This window comes from Cinclus cinclus, chromosome 9 (assembly GCF_963662255.1).
Source record: "Cinclus cinclus chromosome 9, bCinCin1.1, whole genome shotgun sequence".
Taxonomy (NCBI): domain Eukaryota; kingdom Metazoa; phylum Chordata; class Aves; order Passeriformes; family Cinclidae; genus Cinclus; species Cinclus cinclus.
In genome coordinates, this window is record NC_085054.1 from 27642124 (window position 1) to 27658973 (window position 16850).

The 16850-nt window shown below is 45.9% G+C and overlaps 1 protein-coding gene across 1 annotated transcript; it reads right to left on the reverse strand.

Annotated features, from left to right (window-relative positions):
* Positions 1-1238: 1238 nt before the first annotated feature.
* RND3 (Rho family GTPase 3) lies at positions 1239-14528 on the reverse strand. The gene is made up of 5 exons (XM_062498274.1): positions 14289-14528; positions 14122-14209; positions 7281-7390; positions 5640-5774; positions 1239-1519 (listed from the first exon to the last, which is right to left on the reverse strand). The coding sequence occupies exons 1-5, from the start codon at positions 14436-14438 to the stop codon at positions 1268-1270; spliced, it is 735 nt and encodes a 244-aa protein (XP_062354258.1). The 5' UTR covers positions 14439-14528; the 3' UTR covers positions 1239-1267.
* Positions 14529-16850: the final 2322 nt, after the last annotated feature.

Below are 16850 nucleotides of genomic sequence, written 5' to 3' on the forward strand. Positions count from 1 at the left end.
GAAAAAAAAAAAAAAAAAAAAAAAGATTGGAGTGAACCAGCTCATCCCATTTCAGGATTGGGGGCTGGAATTTGTGGATTTTGTGTTAATCCTAAAACTAAAGGCAGGATCCAGTTCCCACTGGGGATCCCTTAAGGCCTCACAGTTCTTCAAAACCCCATTTCCTCCCCAGAATGAGGAGCATCACAAAAAGGCTCTGCTGGCTCATTTGCAGGTTTTTGAGGGGTATTTTTGTTTTTTTTTTTTCTTTTCTTTTGCAGTGAACCACATCCCAGAACAGCATTTTCTGTGGGATCCACTGGGCTCCTCCCCAGCTCCTGGGAGAAAAGCCCAAAAGGGAGTTGGTTTGTTTTTTTTTTTTCTTGGTTCTTTGTTTTTTTTGGGGGGGAGGGCTTCCCCAGGTGGGCAGTAAGGCTTAAGGAACGGTCAGGGCTGGAAAACCATGGATTATTTGCCATCAGGATCTCTCTCAGCACCTCCCCACGTGAACCTAGAGCACACAGAACACCAGGACTGGGCACCATTTCCACACCACAACCACAACGAGGAACCTGCAGGGCTGCTGCCCCTCCCACCCCCCAAAATCTGATCCATCTCATCTCCACGGAAATTCTGGGAATCCTCAAACATTTGTCTTCATCCTCCGCCGTGGATCAGGAAACTCCAGACTTCTCCAATAATTTTTATTTTTTTTTTTCCCTCTAGGTGACACACAGGCCTAGGTATCCTCTCCATTTTCACACTCAGCTACTTAAAAAAAATTAAAAAAAGAGATCAAATCCTTTGGAAAACCAACTCTAAGGTCACGGGGATAGTTCCTTAATGAGAAGGGCGTATTAATAATGTCTTCATTAAAAAAAAAAAAATCCCATTAAAGTATTATTTGAATGAAATCAAAGTGGTAGCATCCAGGAGCAGAGCACAAAAGAAACATCCACTGTCCACGACACCTCTCCTTTGCAGGGTTATTTTCCCAACCATTCTCTCTTCTCTCAGCACATTCAAACATTTTTCCCTTTTATTATTATTATTTTTTTTAAATTTATTTTTGGCATTGTTTTCCAACAGAAATTCCTGACGCCGCGTCTCTCAGAGCCTCTTCCTCCTGCTGCTCAGTCCTTCAGTACAGTCTCACACAACAGGAGAAGCCTCCATGAAAACACTGGCAAATCCCTCAAACACCCTGTGGCTGTGACTTCATTGAGCTCCAAACCCCTCCTGGATCTTCCTCCTCCTCCTCCTCCTCCTCCAGGGAATCCCAGCTCCTTCACATCACCGTGCAACTCTTGGCTTTGTCCTTTCTCAAGTCCGTGGCCACTGTGGACAGTTCTGGCCTGCCAGGCATGTGTGAAATTCTCTTTGTGGCCCTCTGAGATTTGTTTCTTTTCACGTTTTTGTTTGTTTTGTTCACACACGCCAGGGTGGCGACGTGAAAAATGTCTCTGACACTGTTTTCTGACTGCAAGGCTGAGCATTCGATGTATGTGGCTGCTCCAATCTGTTTGGCCATATTTGCACCCTGAGGGGGAAAAAAAAAAACAAAAAAAAACATGTGATCAATATAGAGTTGTGCAAAATCTTCAGCAATCCTCACTATTCCAGCTCTGCGCCGTTTCCCTGGAAAACCCCAAGCTCATTTGGGAAAATTAACAGAGCAAGTGTCCAAGCATTATCTGCTGTGCTGATAAATATAATTTGGGGGAGAAGAGCAGCTCAGTGATTCCAGACAAATAACTATAAAAAAACTGAATGAGGGATCCCTTTTCCTGGATCTGGGAATTTCCTGGAAAATCTGGTAGTTTCCAGACTGAGAGAAATTTCTGTGCCTTAAGGAACAAGCAGCTACCCTGACCTGGAGCAGAGCCCTGTTAGAGCTGCAGGAAGAGGGAAAAGTTCTTAGGGAAATGTGCTCTGGGATAATTCTACCAACTTCCAGCCAGGGAAGAAAAGGGAAAAGGGGAAAAGGGTATGAGAGGTTGTAGGAGCCCATTTTGGGGAAAAAAAAAAAAAAAAATTGGCCATATTTGCATCCTGAGAGGAAAAAAAACAAAACATGTGATCAATACAGAGTTGTGTAAAATCTTCAGCAATCCTCACTATTCCAGCTCTGCGCCGTTTCCCTGGAAATTCCGAAGCTAATTTGGGAAAATTAGCAGAGCAATGTCCAATGAACAAGTGTCCCAGGTTTTATATAAAATACTTTAAATAAATAACTGTAAAAAGCCTGAAGAGTCTGAGTGAGGCTTTTTCAGCCTTTTATTGGATGTGGGAATTTCCTGGAAAATCTGGCAGTCTCCATACTGAAATCTCCAAAGAGAAATTTCTGTGCCTTAAGGAACAAGCAGCTGCCCTGACCTGGAGCAGAGCCCTGTTAGAGCTGCAGGAAGAGGGAAAAGTTCTTAGGGAATGTGCTCTGGGATAATTCTATCAACTTCCAGCCAGGGAAAAAAAGGGAACAGGAACACGAGGGGATGTAGGAGCCCTTCTTTTGTGATTTTAAGAAGTCAAAGCAGGGATATTTGGTCAGCAGCACAAGGCAAACAACCCAACACGTGACAGATGACAACAGCCCAGTGTCCCGTGGTGGAATTTGTTACTGGAGCACAACACAGCATTATGTGAAAAAGCAGGAGTTGTTCCAGGGGAATTTGGTATCTGAGGGATGACTCTTTTACCCACAACCTTGATTTTGCTACTGGAACACAATAGAGCATTATGTGAAATAGCAAAAAAAAAAAAAAAAAAAAAAAAAAAAAAAAAAAGACAGGGAGAACAGGGAGAATTTGATTTCTGAGGGATGAATCTTTACTAAACTACCAACCCCAAGCCCATCAGTCCCTCCTGGCTGCTGGCACCAATCCCTGGGCACTCCAGTGATGCAGCTCCCTTATCAAGGCTGATAAGGCAGCAGCAGCAGCTGGCAGGACCAGCCCTCCCCACATCCAACATCTCACTCCCACTGAGCTGAGCCTCCCAAATGTTTGCTCAGGTGGAGCTGCCTGAGCTGGGAGGCTGGAGCAGGGTGTCACCAAGCCTGTCCTTCCCCTCCCAGTGCTTCCTGCTGGAGCTCAGAGCAGTGGGAAAGCTCTGATTCCATCCTGGCTCGGCCAGGAAAGGGGATTTCAGGAGCAGATTTTGTGTTCTGCTGAGTCCTGCTCTGTAGGAGGACGGTGGGGACAGAGACGAGAGATCCCTGAAACCATTCCAGGTGTTGGAATTTGGGGTTTATTGCAAAGGGAGTGGGGGCAAGGGACCTGCTGGGAGCTGCCAGGCACAGCTCGGAGCAGGCACCAGAGAGCAGGAGAGGAAGGGGGAGAAGAGGAGGAAGAGCAAGAGGGAAAGCAAGAGCAATAGTAAAAGAGCAATAGTAAAAGAGCAATAGTAAAAGAGCAATAGTAAAAGAGCAATAGTAAAAGAGCAATAGTAAAAGAGCAATAGTAAAAGAGCAATAGTAAAAGAGCAATAGTAAAAGAGCAATAGTAAAAGAGCAATAGTAAAAGAGCAATAGTAAAAGAGCAATAGTAAAAGAGCAATAGTAAAAGAAAGAGCAATAGTAAGAGAGCGAGGTTCCCATTCCAGTACAATAAATCTGTGCTGAATATTCCCATTTTCACTGACCAATCTAATACCAGACCCAAATCCTACAGCATTCACACACAGCCTGTAAGAATCATTGCACTGCCACGCTGTGTTACGTTTCAAACCCTCAAAACTCCTCTGTGGACCCTTCTGCCAGGCTGGCAGGGTCTGCTCTGACCCTGGAGCTGTCTGACAGCAAAAAACCAAAGGTTTAATCAAAAGGGAATGACTTTCAGCTGCCCACACTGCTGTTTTTTAGCTGTTCAGTAACTGAGGTTTGGGATCTCAAAGACTGCTCTCGTTTTCACCTTGTTAAAGTTCCCGTATTCTCCAAATCTTTTGCCAGGCAATGACACTGATAAGGTTTTCCTGTCCCATCTTTCCCAACACTGCTCCTCAGGGGTAAAGGCTGAGCTGGGAATCTGGGGTAGGGGAAAATCCACCTGCCAGTAGATTTTTGATCACTCTCATGGAAAAAAAAACCCTCGATTTTACTGAAGTCCTGCCGTTTTCCATCCTTAATAACCCCACATCAGGAGCTGCTGGTTTGTAAAACAGGAGGGACAAAAAACCATCCCAAAACCATCACCCTCGTCCCCAAGCGGTTGCTGAAGTCACTGAGGTGACTCTGGGGGTGTCCCTGTCCCTCCCACAGGGTGGATGTGGCACAGCAGGGTGATTCACTGCCCCAGTGATCACAGGGGTGAGCAATGCAGCAAGCTCAGCTCACAGCTGCTTCCCTGCCCTCTCCTCCCATGACCTGATTCCTTTCCCTCTCCCCCAATTCCTGCCCTCCAAACTTCTCCCTTCTCTAAAAGCAAAGAGCTCCTCAGGAATTAAGATGCCTTCGGGATTTGCTGCACCTTCAGGAGGAGGGACAAGGTGGTTTTTTATTTTTTTATTTTTTTTTTTTTAAAGGAACTGGGGACAAGTTATATTCCAGGACATAATGTCATGATTCTAAAGTCAAACAACATGTGGATCTGAAGCCTGCAGAAAGCAATTTCACCAATTTGTCACTGAATAAACAAGATGTGTCATATTTTAGTTACGTTTTTGGTGTGTGCAGGCACAGAAAAGCAGGAAGTTTTTGTTTTTTTTTTTTTTTTTTTTTTTTTTACAACTCACCTAAAAACGCCATTTGTGAGCGAAAAGACAGCAACTGATGATGTTTAAAGGGATGATTTTATGATATATCATGGAGCTGCAGGATTTCCTGTAATCCTAATCAGTTTTCAAACCCACCTCCACCCACACCAGAGGTGCAAATCTGAGTTTCAGGTGACCCTGAGAGGGAAAAGTTGGTCACAGTGAGGGTTCCAGGGATATAAAACCAGGACTTATCTTCCCTCCTGAAGGACCAAAAAAATAAAAAATAAAAATAAAAGGAGGTGTCCCCTACCTGTAGGAGTGACGGTGGGGATAGATGGGGATGACAGATTTTTAAAGTTAGGCTTTGGAATTTTTGGTTTACTGAAATTTGTGGTTTATTGTTAATTGTTTATTATTGTGGGTCTAAGGGCCCTGCTTGGAGCAGGCCTGAAAGAATAAGAGAGGAAGAGTAAGAATAACAGTAAAAGGAAGGGTAAGAGAGTAAAAAGTAAGAGGTACAAGAGTGAGGTTTTCATTACAATTAAAATAAATTCTTTTTTGTGTTGAATATTCCAATTTTCATTAACTAATTCAACACAGGATACAAATCCTACAGCACTTACATACACCTTATAAGAATTATTACATTACTATACCGTGTTACATTTTAAACTTGAAAAACTTTCTGGATTTTTTTTTTTTTTGTCAAGTTAGTAGGTTTTGTTGGTTTTTTTTTTTTTTTTTTTTTTTTGACCCTTGGACTTTGTAAGCAGATGGAATTGTTTAATTAAGAAGGGATTACATTCAGCTGCCCACACTGCTGTTTTTTAGCTGTTCAGGAACTAAGGTTTGATATCTCAAAGATTGCTTTCCTTTCAATCTCGCTTACAGTTTCTGTATTTCTCAAAATCTTTTGCCAGGTAATGATATTTGTAAGGTTTTCCTGTTCCATTTTCCCCAACACCTACCTGGTCATAGGACACGGGGGTCTGCCTGTGGTTGGAGAGCTCCACCAGCGTGCTGACATCGGTGCGCAGATCCGACTTGCATCCCACCAGGAGCATCTTGGTGTTGGGGCAGAACTCCTGGATTTCCCCTTTCCACTGGAAAATTGGGAGTTAAGTTTAATCAGCTCTGATGTCTCACACTGATTTGTCTTTTTTTTTTTGGTTTGTTTTTTTTTTTGTTTTAATGTAATGGTCAGGTCTGCCTTCGAGGTGATTTTTGAAGGCGCCAGCTCCGGCAGATGTTGGTCAAGGATGAAATATGAAATCTTCCCATCTCACACACTCATGAATTCCACTCTCTTGCTGATCAGCAGGGAGTGAGCTGAGATTTTTTACCCACACGAGCAAAGCTTTGCAGAGCTGCTGTTTCTCACACCCATTCCCAGCCAGGTGCAGAAATGCTGTCCCCACCTTCACAGCCACAGCATCAGCAGGGCTGAATGTGGCTTCACTGCTCCATTCTCACACCTAAAACATCACAGATCCATCCCAGAACTTCATAAATTCATTTGGTTCCACCCATGATCCAAAAGAGATTACACTCCCTAAAATTTAAGGCTGTAATTTGGGCATATCAAGGAAAAAAAAAAAAATCTCTTGCAGAATTAACTAGCCAGAATTAGCAGGGACAGAATTTGGGTTTTGAAAAACATCAAGAAAAATCTCTTGCAGAATTAACTAGCCAGAATTAACAGGGACAGAATTTGGGTTTTGAAAAACATCAAGAAAAATCTCTTGCAGAATTAACTAGCCAGAATTAGCAGGGACAGAATTTGGGTTTTGAAGCATATAAAGAAAAAAAATCTCTTGTAGAATTAACTAGCCAGAACTAGCAGAAAACCCACAGTTCTGGATGCTTTTTGACACAGAGAGAATAGTTTTGAGGTTTTGTTTTTTTTTTTTAGGCTATTCAGAGCATTGTAAGGCACTTCATCCCAGTGAGACAAGAATCACTGGCCCCAGCCTCAGATGAAAAAAAAAAAAAAAAAAAGGAATTTCAGTTCATTAAAAGCCCCAAAACCACTGTGAAGTTGAGTCATGCTCAGCAGCCAAGGAGAGGCCCAGGACCACCTTGCAAACACAGAGCTGGATTATGGAAATTCCGTGCCTGAGCTCATGGGAAGGGTGACACCAGTGATCTCATGGAGGCTTTGGGGCAGGGCTGCATTTCTGTGTCACTGCAAGCTCTGCTGGTGGCTTCCAGAGGCGTCTGTCACTGGTTCACAAATTATGTAAGGCCATGGCAGAAGTCCAAACACTTGGCAGACAATTCTTTTTTTTTTTTTTTTTTTAGCCATCCCTACAACCCAGCAAAGTTTCCCAATCCTTACAGGAACACGTGAGAGACAATTTCTTACAGCACCTCACACCACCCTCAACAATTCCTTGCTGTCTCAGGGCTGAGGAATGAGAATTCCCTTTCATTAACGAGATTTTCCTTTCAATTAACATCCACCCCCCTTCCAAACAAACGACCTCCCGTCACCGCTCCATTAAAAATGAGAATTTCCAGTGTAGGAACAGCACCACCGAAGGGATTTCAAGATTTTTTTTTTTTTCCTCCAGCAGAGCTCTGTGCTCAGGGCTTGCTCAAACACTTGCCTTTTTTAGGACACTGTCCAGGGTTTCTGGCCGACTGATGTCAAAGCAGATCAGGACAGCATCCGAGTCCGGGTAGGAGAGAGGGCGGACGTTGTCGTAATAAGGAGACCCTGCAGGGAAAACAAACAATAATTCATTAATTGCTCTTTTCCTCTTCCTGCAGCCACTCAGAAAGCCCAGAGAGGCTCTCAGTGACAACCCCCCCCCAGCCATCCATCACCCACCAAAACCTCGGGATGCTCCCAAGGAGAGGGGAAATGGGGTCAGCCCAAGTTTAAGGCATTAACCCACGAGGGGAAACAAATCCTTGAACTCCAAAAAAAAGGCCCTTTTTTTTTTTCTAAAGCAGATTTTAAATCCCTCATTTTTGATTTGTCTAATAGTTAATTTAAAACAAACAGCTCCGAGTGCAAAAAAAAAAAAAAAAAATAAAAGCATCTTTAGTTGTCACGTTGGCAATGTTTAGAAGAAACTCTTGCTTCAAATTAAAGAACTTGTTGCAGGAAACAGATTTCCAGCAGGGGAAAAAAAAAAAATCCCCATCCTGTAGGCAGGCACGCAAGTTATCTGTCACAAAAAGCCTCATTAATCTGTAAGCCAATAAAGCTTGCAATAAATGTTTATGTTTAGCCCATAAACCAGATTTTTATCAACAAGATCAAAGCTAATTTAGTAATCTGGGGGAACAGATGTAGGTACAGTGCTGCTCTTTGTGCTTGATTTACTTGCAGGCCTGTGAAGGGGTTTTCTGTTTTTCCTTAACAACAATCACGGCGTGAAGAGTTAAATTCTGTCCAGAGTTTAAAAATTGCTTTTTAAGCATCTGGAGAATGTGGCAACAGGTTGGAGGCGAAAATAAAACAAAAAAAAAAAAAAAAAAAAAATAAAATAAAAAAATCTTTGTTTTTTCTCAGAAGTTGCAGTTACCCACCCACCATTAGGTTTGGACTCAACTGTGCTGAGCTTCACTTCCCGAGGAAAATACATTTTTAATGCATTTAAAAGGGCATTTAAACCAGCTCAGTGGCCCAAAAGGGCAAGGGCCTGGGGCTACTGTACATCCTTATTTCTGCGTTTTCCCCACGCAAAAATCCTAAACCACAGCAGAACTCTAACACCAGCACAAGAACCCAGTTTTCGGGAGTTCTGGGGGTTATCAGCTCGTTATCCCAGCAATTCCCCAGCTCTCCAGAACTAACTGGCTGTAAGGTGTCTGGTTCTGAACTGGATTAGAGGAATTCCTCAAGTTTTTCCCTGACAGACAGCCCGGGCTGCCGCACAAGGGAACGGTGTGAAGGAGGCAGGAATCCCAGGAACGCTGGTTTTGAAAGGAGGACCTGGCACACGGGGACTGAAGGTTACCAAAGTAGGAAGCAGAAGGTAATTTGGTGAAGGAAAAGGATTTCGTTCCGGCGCTCGTCTCCGTAAACGATGTCACCCTGACAGGGAGGCAGCTGTCACAAAAAGCTCCTCACGCCCCACGTCGGGAATTCAGCACAAGCGGCACCTCGGGAACAGATAAATCCCAGCCAGGTGACCAGAGTGCACTCCTGACATCTCCCACTGCTAATGACACTGCAGCCATCTCCAGCAGCACCACTGCAGCAGCCCAGTGCCGCCCGGAGCCACCAAGAGTCACCTGGGAGCCACCCGGGAGCCACCAAGGGCCACCTGGGAGCCACCCGGGAGCCACCAAGGGCCGCCCGGGAGCCACCAAGGGCCACCCGGGAGCCACCAAGGGCCACCCGGGAGCCACCCGGGAGCCACCAAGGGCCACCTGGGAGACACCAAGAGCCACCTCAGTGCCACCACAAGCTGCCTGTGAGCCACCAAGGTGCCACCAAGAGCCCCCTGGATGCCACCAAGGGTCACGTGGATGCCCACCAGGAGCCACCAAAGCACTGCCCAACATCACCCTGAGCTCCAGCAAGCCAGGGCAGGACTGAGGGAAATCCTTAATGGTTTCTGGCTAGGAAGGAGTCTCAGCAATGCCTCACCCAGAAACTCATTCCTCACACAAATACCTCTGGGCTCACTCAGCAGCTCCAGGGATCCCATATATGTCCAGGAGATGTATTTATGTACACACACAGTCCTCACCTCCAGCCTCTGCAGCTGCTTTGCTTGCAAAGTTTTGCTTTCCCCCCCCCCCTCTACTCTCTCTCTGAATCTCTATTTCAGTCGCTGACTGGAATAAAAGCACTTTTAGCAAGTTTAGGAGTGATATTCCCCAGGTTTGTTTTTTTTTTCCCCTCCAGGCTGGTGCATTGCAGAACAAACAGAGCCCATTTTCAACTCCTCTGGAGCTGCAGGATCCACAAAGGGAAATCTCCTGCTCTGGTTTATAACCAAAGCTTTATTCCTGTGCAAATAGAGGGGGGCTGCAGCCCTCACTGTGCAGGCCTATTCAAGCTGGCATTTCCATCCCTGTGCCCAGAGAAACCCTCAGAAGGCAGGAATGTCAGGAATGAGGCTCACTCAAGTCTGAACAGACAACTCCAGCACAGCACAGCCCAGCCAGGCTGCTCCCTTCTTTCTCATGTTCCCTTTTTGCAGATTTTGAAGCCGTGCCAACCCTCGAAAACAGAAGGAGAATGTGGAACTGGAGCCATGGTATTTGTGGGGAGAGAAAAAAAAAAAAAAAGCCTATTTGTGTTTGGGATTCTGGTCCTGCAAAATAAAACATTTTTGGCAAGGACAACATGGGTGGTTTTGCAGTTTTATCAAGGAGCTGCTGATAAGGCTGTAGTTCATTTTCTTTTGTGCTGGACATTTATTCCAGCTGCAACCCTCCTTTTGTGTTTTTTTTTTTTTTTCCCTAAATTTGTTTGGCAGCTTCAGTAATTTCAGCCAAAAAGACTTACAGCGTTAAGGATGATCTGCTTTTGAAACCTTATGTTTCATGCAGAGTCCGACAGAAATTCAGCTTTTAGACTGAAATAAAACCCCTCCCCGGCCTACAGGGGGATGCCAAGCTTAGGTTTAAATATTGCTATCTTAATAAAGAACAGAATTACATCATTACAAGTTGAAGAATATTGAATTTTGGGGTGGTTTAGCACTGCTTGAAGGTGCTGGATCAGGGAGAGGTGTTTGGCTGGAAGACCCAAAGGCACCAGGAGGGTTCAGGCTCCACATCCTGAGGCCAGGAGGGTTCAATAACAGGCAAGACTTTTTTATTTCCACACCAGCAAGCAGCCACCAGGAATTAGGCTTTGGAGCCTTTTGGAGCCCAGTCAAGTGAAAGAACAACAGATGAACAGCAGCATTCTCACTCCCAAACCCTTGGGCTCACTAATTATCACAGAAAACACAGCAAACACTGGCTGCTCCAAGGAGCTCATTCAGGGCTGATCGTTTTCCTCCTTCCAAAAAAAAAAAAAAATTAAAAAAATTAAATTAAAAAAAAAAATCTAACCCAAATAAACCCCTGGGATTGCATTTTCACCTCGGTTTTTTGTGTGGTTTTTTTTTTTTTTTGCAGGTTATCTCCAGAGGTATCAAAATATTCCCAGCTTTTTGTGCGATCACACCTCCAAAGGAAAACTTTGGGAGGGCACTTGGCATTCCCTGGTATCGATGCTAATTAATTCCCCTGTAAAAGTAATAACAAAGCCCTGCTAAGGTGGGCAATTAAAAACAGGAAAATCACAGAACTCAACACAGCTGAGCTGCCAAGAGAACTGGGAGGCAAAGACAGCAACTGGACTTTTTCTCCTTTGCAATCCTTACTTTGCCAGGGAATTTGGGGGAATTAGCAACTTTAATTCCTCCAAGTTTCAGCTTTCTCCTCAAAGGTTTCAGCACAAAACTTTCCAATTAATTTCTGTTTCTTTATGGACGCTGAGGACTCTGTACACAGTCAAAAATCACAGCAGAGCTGACTCGACTCACAGCTCCAAGGCCCTTCTGGATTTAATTACTTGCTAATCTCCAGCACTTGTAAGTATTTCTGGCCCTGTTGAGAATTATTTTATTGGAGTAGCCACAGTTCAAGCAATAAATAAAACCCCTAAAATGCATTTTAGGGAGACACAAGTATGTACACCTAATTAATGGCATTTCTAAGCCACAGCTGCTGTTGTCCCAGCAAGAAATAGAAATATGAAAGCAGCCCAAAAACCCTGATAAATGCAGATTATATGGTAGATAAAGGCAACTAACACTGATTTTCTTTTTTTTTCCTGCTTCACAGTGGCCCTAAAAGTACAAGACGAAGCTTTAACCTGGAGAAACTTTAAATATTGCACCTCACGCAGCAGGCACAGAGCTCCCCAGCAGCTCAGGACTGCCACATGTTACCACAGAGCACAGTAATTTATGGTGCAGTGAGATTGCAACCAGACATTCCTGCTTTGAGAGAGGGCTGCTAGCCCCAAACCCCATTGAAATTCAACTTGGCAAGTGCTTCCCTTAACGCCGTGGCTGATTTAAATCCTTCTAATGACTTGCAGAACTAGACAGCACCAGCAAACAATTTGAATAATGAACCTTCCCGTTCCATTCCACTCTTACTTGTCCCATATTCCTATGGGCGAATCCAAGATGCAACAACAACAACAACAACTCCCCAGTGAATTTAAAATTTTCTACCAGTTGCATGACACCTAAAAAGCTCTCGCGTAAAAACAAGTTGTTACTGTTGGTATATAAAGAATTATAAACCAAAACTGTGGCAGCAGGGCCTGTTCTCAACCTGTTTTAACCAATGCACACAGCTTCTCTGATTTTTCTCAGTGAGAAAAATCCGAAAAAAAAAAAAAAAGAGTTGGAAGTGGCAGTACATCCTTCCAATGGATCCACTGCAAAACCCAGTTATCAATTTTAATTCAAGAGACTAGGTGGCAAGGCTGTGAAATGCTCCCAAGTTTAGGGAGAAAAAAAAAAAAAAAAGAGTTAAAGATGAAGAGAAAATACTGATTGAGTCACCTTGGAAGTACCTGCAGCATCCTGCAATAAACTCAATTAAAGAGCATCTTTTTCCTCCTCCCAAGAGATACTAAAGCACCACAAAAACTGCAGCCATCACCTCCCCCGTGTTGCAATGATCAGCCATATTTTTAAAGTTAATTAGATTTAGTCCTCCTTTAAAGATGCCATTCAGACATCTCTTCTAACTCAGTAGAGGACCAGGACAAAGACTTGTAAAAATTAAATTACCAAGACTTTCAGATAAGGCTAAAACACTCCCTTATCTTCTGCTGTCTCTTATCTGCTGCTGTGATTTTGCTCTGGGTTAATGGGTAGGGTTGGTTTTTTTTTGCAGAGGGTGAGAAGGGATGTTCCTGGAGCCAAAATTCCTCATCCAGAGTCCCACAGCCAGAGGATCCACTCTGTAAAACCAAGCACTGGATTTTTCAAGTATTTCCTCTTCACTTTGGGATGTCAGGTAAATCACAAGCTTCTGACTCAACCACAATTTTCTCAGAGTTCCAGGACAGAGGACAAAAGGCTGGCAGGTGTTTTTTCTTCCATTGCTTTTTGTCCTTTGAAGTGCTAGGGAATATTTCACTCCATGGGTGTCTCCAGCCTTTGACAAACAGATTCCAAACCTTCCCATCTGCGTGCGTGCTTGCATTTTAATAAAGATAACATTTTCCAAAATAGCTATTAATTTTTAATAAGCCCTTGCTCCATAGGTCCAGCCAGCTCAGTAATCAGCATGAAAGCTCCAACCAGACATAGTCCAGAAATCTGCAAGTCTCACTTGGCATAAGATGAAAAAAAAAAAAAAAAAAAAAAAATCAGCTCAGAGCAAAGCTGATACCGGTTGTGGGCAGAGGCTGCCTTTTCCCAGCAATCGTGTTGCAAGAATTTGGAATAATTTCCTCAACAGCAAGAGGGAAGCCAACCCGCCGCCTAAACTCCTCTTTTAAACAGGGATTAACATTTCCATTCCTGGTACAAGAACTGCTGTCACACTGAGGAGAAACTGCCGGGTCCAAATTCAGCATTACCGAGCCATCTACACGGAGGAAGACAGGGATTGTGTGTTCTGCCAAGTTCCTCCAGGTTTTTGGTTTTTGTTTTTTTGTTTTTTTTTCCCATCAGCTCCGCAGATGATGTTGATCCACACCTCAGGTAATGGTTCCTCGTGTCATTTTTTCCCCTGGACATCCTCAGTTCCCCACGCTTTTCTCCAGCACTGAGGCAGCAATTTTGGGGTGCTGCCTCACCCCCCCCGGCTGTAAGGGCAGCCCAATTATCCAAATTATCAAGGACAGGCGGATCTAGAGGAGCTCCTGTCTCAACATGCGAGCGGAGCCAGCCAAACACCAAACCCCACAACCTTTGAGGCATCTGAGCCGCTTTCTTCTTCCAGGTAGAACACAGAACGAAAAGCCCCGATGGGGGAAAGGATCCCAGAGAATCAGAGGGAAATTCTAGAGGTTTTCTCTAATAGCTTTAAGGACTCTAAAACACTAGGAAGAAAAAGTGCTGTATATTGTAAAAAAAAAAAAAAAAAAAAAAACAAAAAAAACAAAAACAGGAGGCCACCAGGAGCTCCGGAGCGAGCTGAAATAATTCACCATTAGCACATGAACACCTTTTCCCCCCTGCTCCGCTCGCACAGGAGCCGAGGTACCCCCGAAGGAGCTCCCCAAAAAAACCTCCTTCCACGCAGGCAGGTGAGAGAACACATTCCCCCGCAACGCTGACAAACCCGGAGCCTTGCCCACACCCTCAACCAAGGAGACACAAGGATAACTGAGTTTTTTTCGGTTTTTTCAATCCAAAAATCCGCCAGCCCGGCACGCAGAACCGCCGGCTCCTGCCTTTACCCCCCCCCCCGCCAGTCCTTGTCTCCCCGAATTCCCGGGATGCGAACGGGAGCGCTCACCCGAGGTGTCCCACAGGCTGAGCTCGATGCGCTGCGTGTCGATCTCGAAGCTGGCCGTGTAGTTCTCGAACACGGTGGGCACGTAGCTCTGCCGGGAGACAGAGCACGGTTAAACCCGCTCCCGTCCCGCTCCCAGCCCGCTCCCACCGCGCTCCCATCCCGCTCACCTCGGGGAAGCAATCCTTGGCAAAGACATGGAGCAGCGCCGTCTTCCCGCACTGGCTGTCCCCCACCACCACGATCTTGCACTTCACGTTCTGGTTGGGATCCATCACAGCCTTGCTCGATAACTTCTGGCTCGCTCTTCTTTCCTTCATTGATCTCCTCTTGGTCCCTCCGCCCGGTCACAACAGAAGACGGGGAGGAGGGGAGGGGAGGGGGGGGGGGGGTGGGAAATTAAAAAAAAAAAAAACCACACAGAAAAAAAAAAAAAGCCAGCCAAAAAAAAAAAAAATCAAACCATACCCGGGCGCCTCGCGAAAAGGTAAAAAAAAAATAATGCGAAAAACACAATAAAGCCGCCGCGGTGGAGGAGGCAGAGCCGCGGACTCGCCGCCGCCCGCCCGCCGGTCCCGCGCTCTCTGCTTTGTCCCCCCGCCGTCCGCCCCTATTTATAGCCTCGCGCCCGCCAATCACCGCCCGCCGCCGCGAGGGCCACGCCCCCTCGGCGCGCGCCGCCGGGGCAGTGCGCCCCCTAGGGGCAGAGAGGGACGGCCCTCAGGGCCGCGGGGCCGGGAGGGAGAGGCTGGAGGAGGGCTTGGGGTTTATTGACGGATTTTATCTAAAATGTCAGCCGGGAGAAAGGGAACTGCGGGATCCGGCGGCTGGAGATGGGCCGGGGTCCCTCAGGGGGTGAACGGTGCCTCGGGGTGGGATGAGGGAGTGCTGGGAAGAGAAGAGGAGAGCAGGGGGATGAGGGGCTTGGAGAGAGGTGAGAGATAGAGGAGAAAGAAGGGCTGGAAAAGGATGAGGGGAGATGAGGAAGGATGAGGAGAGATGAGGAGAGATGAGGAAGGATGACGAGAGATGAGGAAGGATGAGGGAGGATGAGGAGATATGATGCTCATCATGTCAGGGATGGTGCTCGTGGTGGTGGGCAAAGGGGCTTTTCCCTCAAAACACACACAAGGAGTGTGTCACAAAAGAGATACCACAAAAACACAGAATCATGGAATGAATCAAAATTTGCTCAGATGGAAGGACTGGGTGCTTTCTTGGTAAAAAAAGAACCCCAAACCACTCTTTTGTTTGAACAGGCTCTAGAAGTACCCCAGATAAAGGATCCCAAGGGCATGGTGTATGGTTATTTCATTAATGCCATTTCTTCCCGGCAGCTGAGCAATTCTGAAAGTGTGGTACCAGTGGTGGTGTTTACCAACATTGTAAAGAAAATACAGTGCGGGGGGTACCACAAGGATCTGCATCCAACCCCTGCCCAGACACCCCAAAAATCCCACCCTGGCAGCGTTGTCCAAATACTCCCAGAGCTCTGCCAGCCTTGGGAATGTGCCCATTCCCTGAGGGAAGTCAGTGCCCAGCCCCCTCTGGGGAAAGAACCTTTCCCTGAACATGCCCGGACACAGCTCCAGCCATTCCCTCAGTCCTGTCCCTGTCACCGGGAGCAGAGATCAGAGATCAGCGCCTCCCAACCATCGACATCCTCCTCTTTTTTCCTCTCCCTGGACACAACCCCGAGCGAAGCTGGCAGAGGTTCAGCAGAGGATTGAGCATCGCTCTTGAAAGGAGGGCCCTGAACAAGGGATGGTTTGTGAGCCGCTCGTAGCACTCATCTCCCTCAAGAGCTCCTCTCTTTTGCCATATGGATCCCTGGAAAAGGGGCTGGAGCAGAGCCTGCCTCCCCTTCTGCCTCCAGACTCATTTTTTGGCTTGGCCTGGATGCAGGGGTGACCTCCCTGAAGGTGCCACCTTGCCTTTATCTCTTGAGTCACCCAGGTCATGAACCCAGCCCCTGCCATTTCTGGGCTGAAACGTGAGCAATTCATCACGTTTTAAAACAACACACTGCATAAAAGGATGTTGGCTCGTGCCTGTTTGACCGTGGGGAGAAGCTGCCCTGACTCAAGTGGGAGAATCCCAAACACGACGTTTCAAAATTCAGTGCTGATATTTTTTGGGGTTTGTTCCTACGTGTCACATCTTTCGCCGGTCAGATTACTCATTTCCGAAGAATTGGTTGCTGTTTGGAAACAGTGTGCAAAAAGCCAGAATTTGCTGTGTGTGCCTTATTCGTAAGGCCCTGGAGCAGACTCATTTCCATCTCCTTTTTTATGTTTTTAAATTAAAAGCTGCTCCTTTTCAGTCCCCACCCATCCCTGCTGTCCAGCAGCTCTTTAGAAAAATGGTGGAATGGGGTAATAAGCCGTGAAGAAAATTAATGCTCACGGGAAGCTGAGTTTCTCCCTTTTGTTCAATGTTGGAACAGGAGATAAATCTGGCAAAATAAAGTTGTGTAAGCGCTCTCAGGTGTTCTCCAAAGGGCACAAAACTCTGATTTTTTTCTGCCTTTCCGTCTGCTCCACGTGGGAACACGAGGCAGATTGACGGGCAGAGGAAGGCAGGCTCGAGCTCTGCCGTTTCAGCTCTTTGGGAATCCAACCAAGGAATATCTTGGCTCTAAGGAGAGAAGAAGACGGGGTTGGAAGTTGAAAGAGCTCTTTGTTCATCCTGAGTGGGATCTGGGTGTGAACATCTGCTCCTGCTCAATCCTT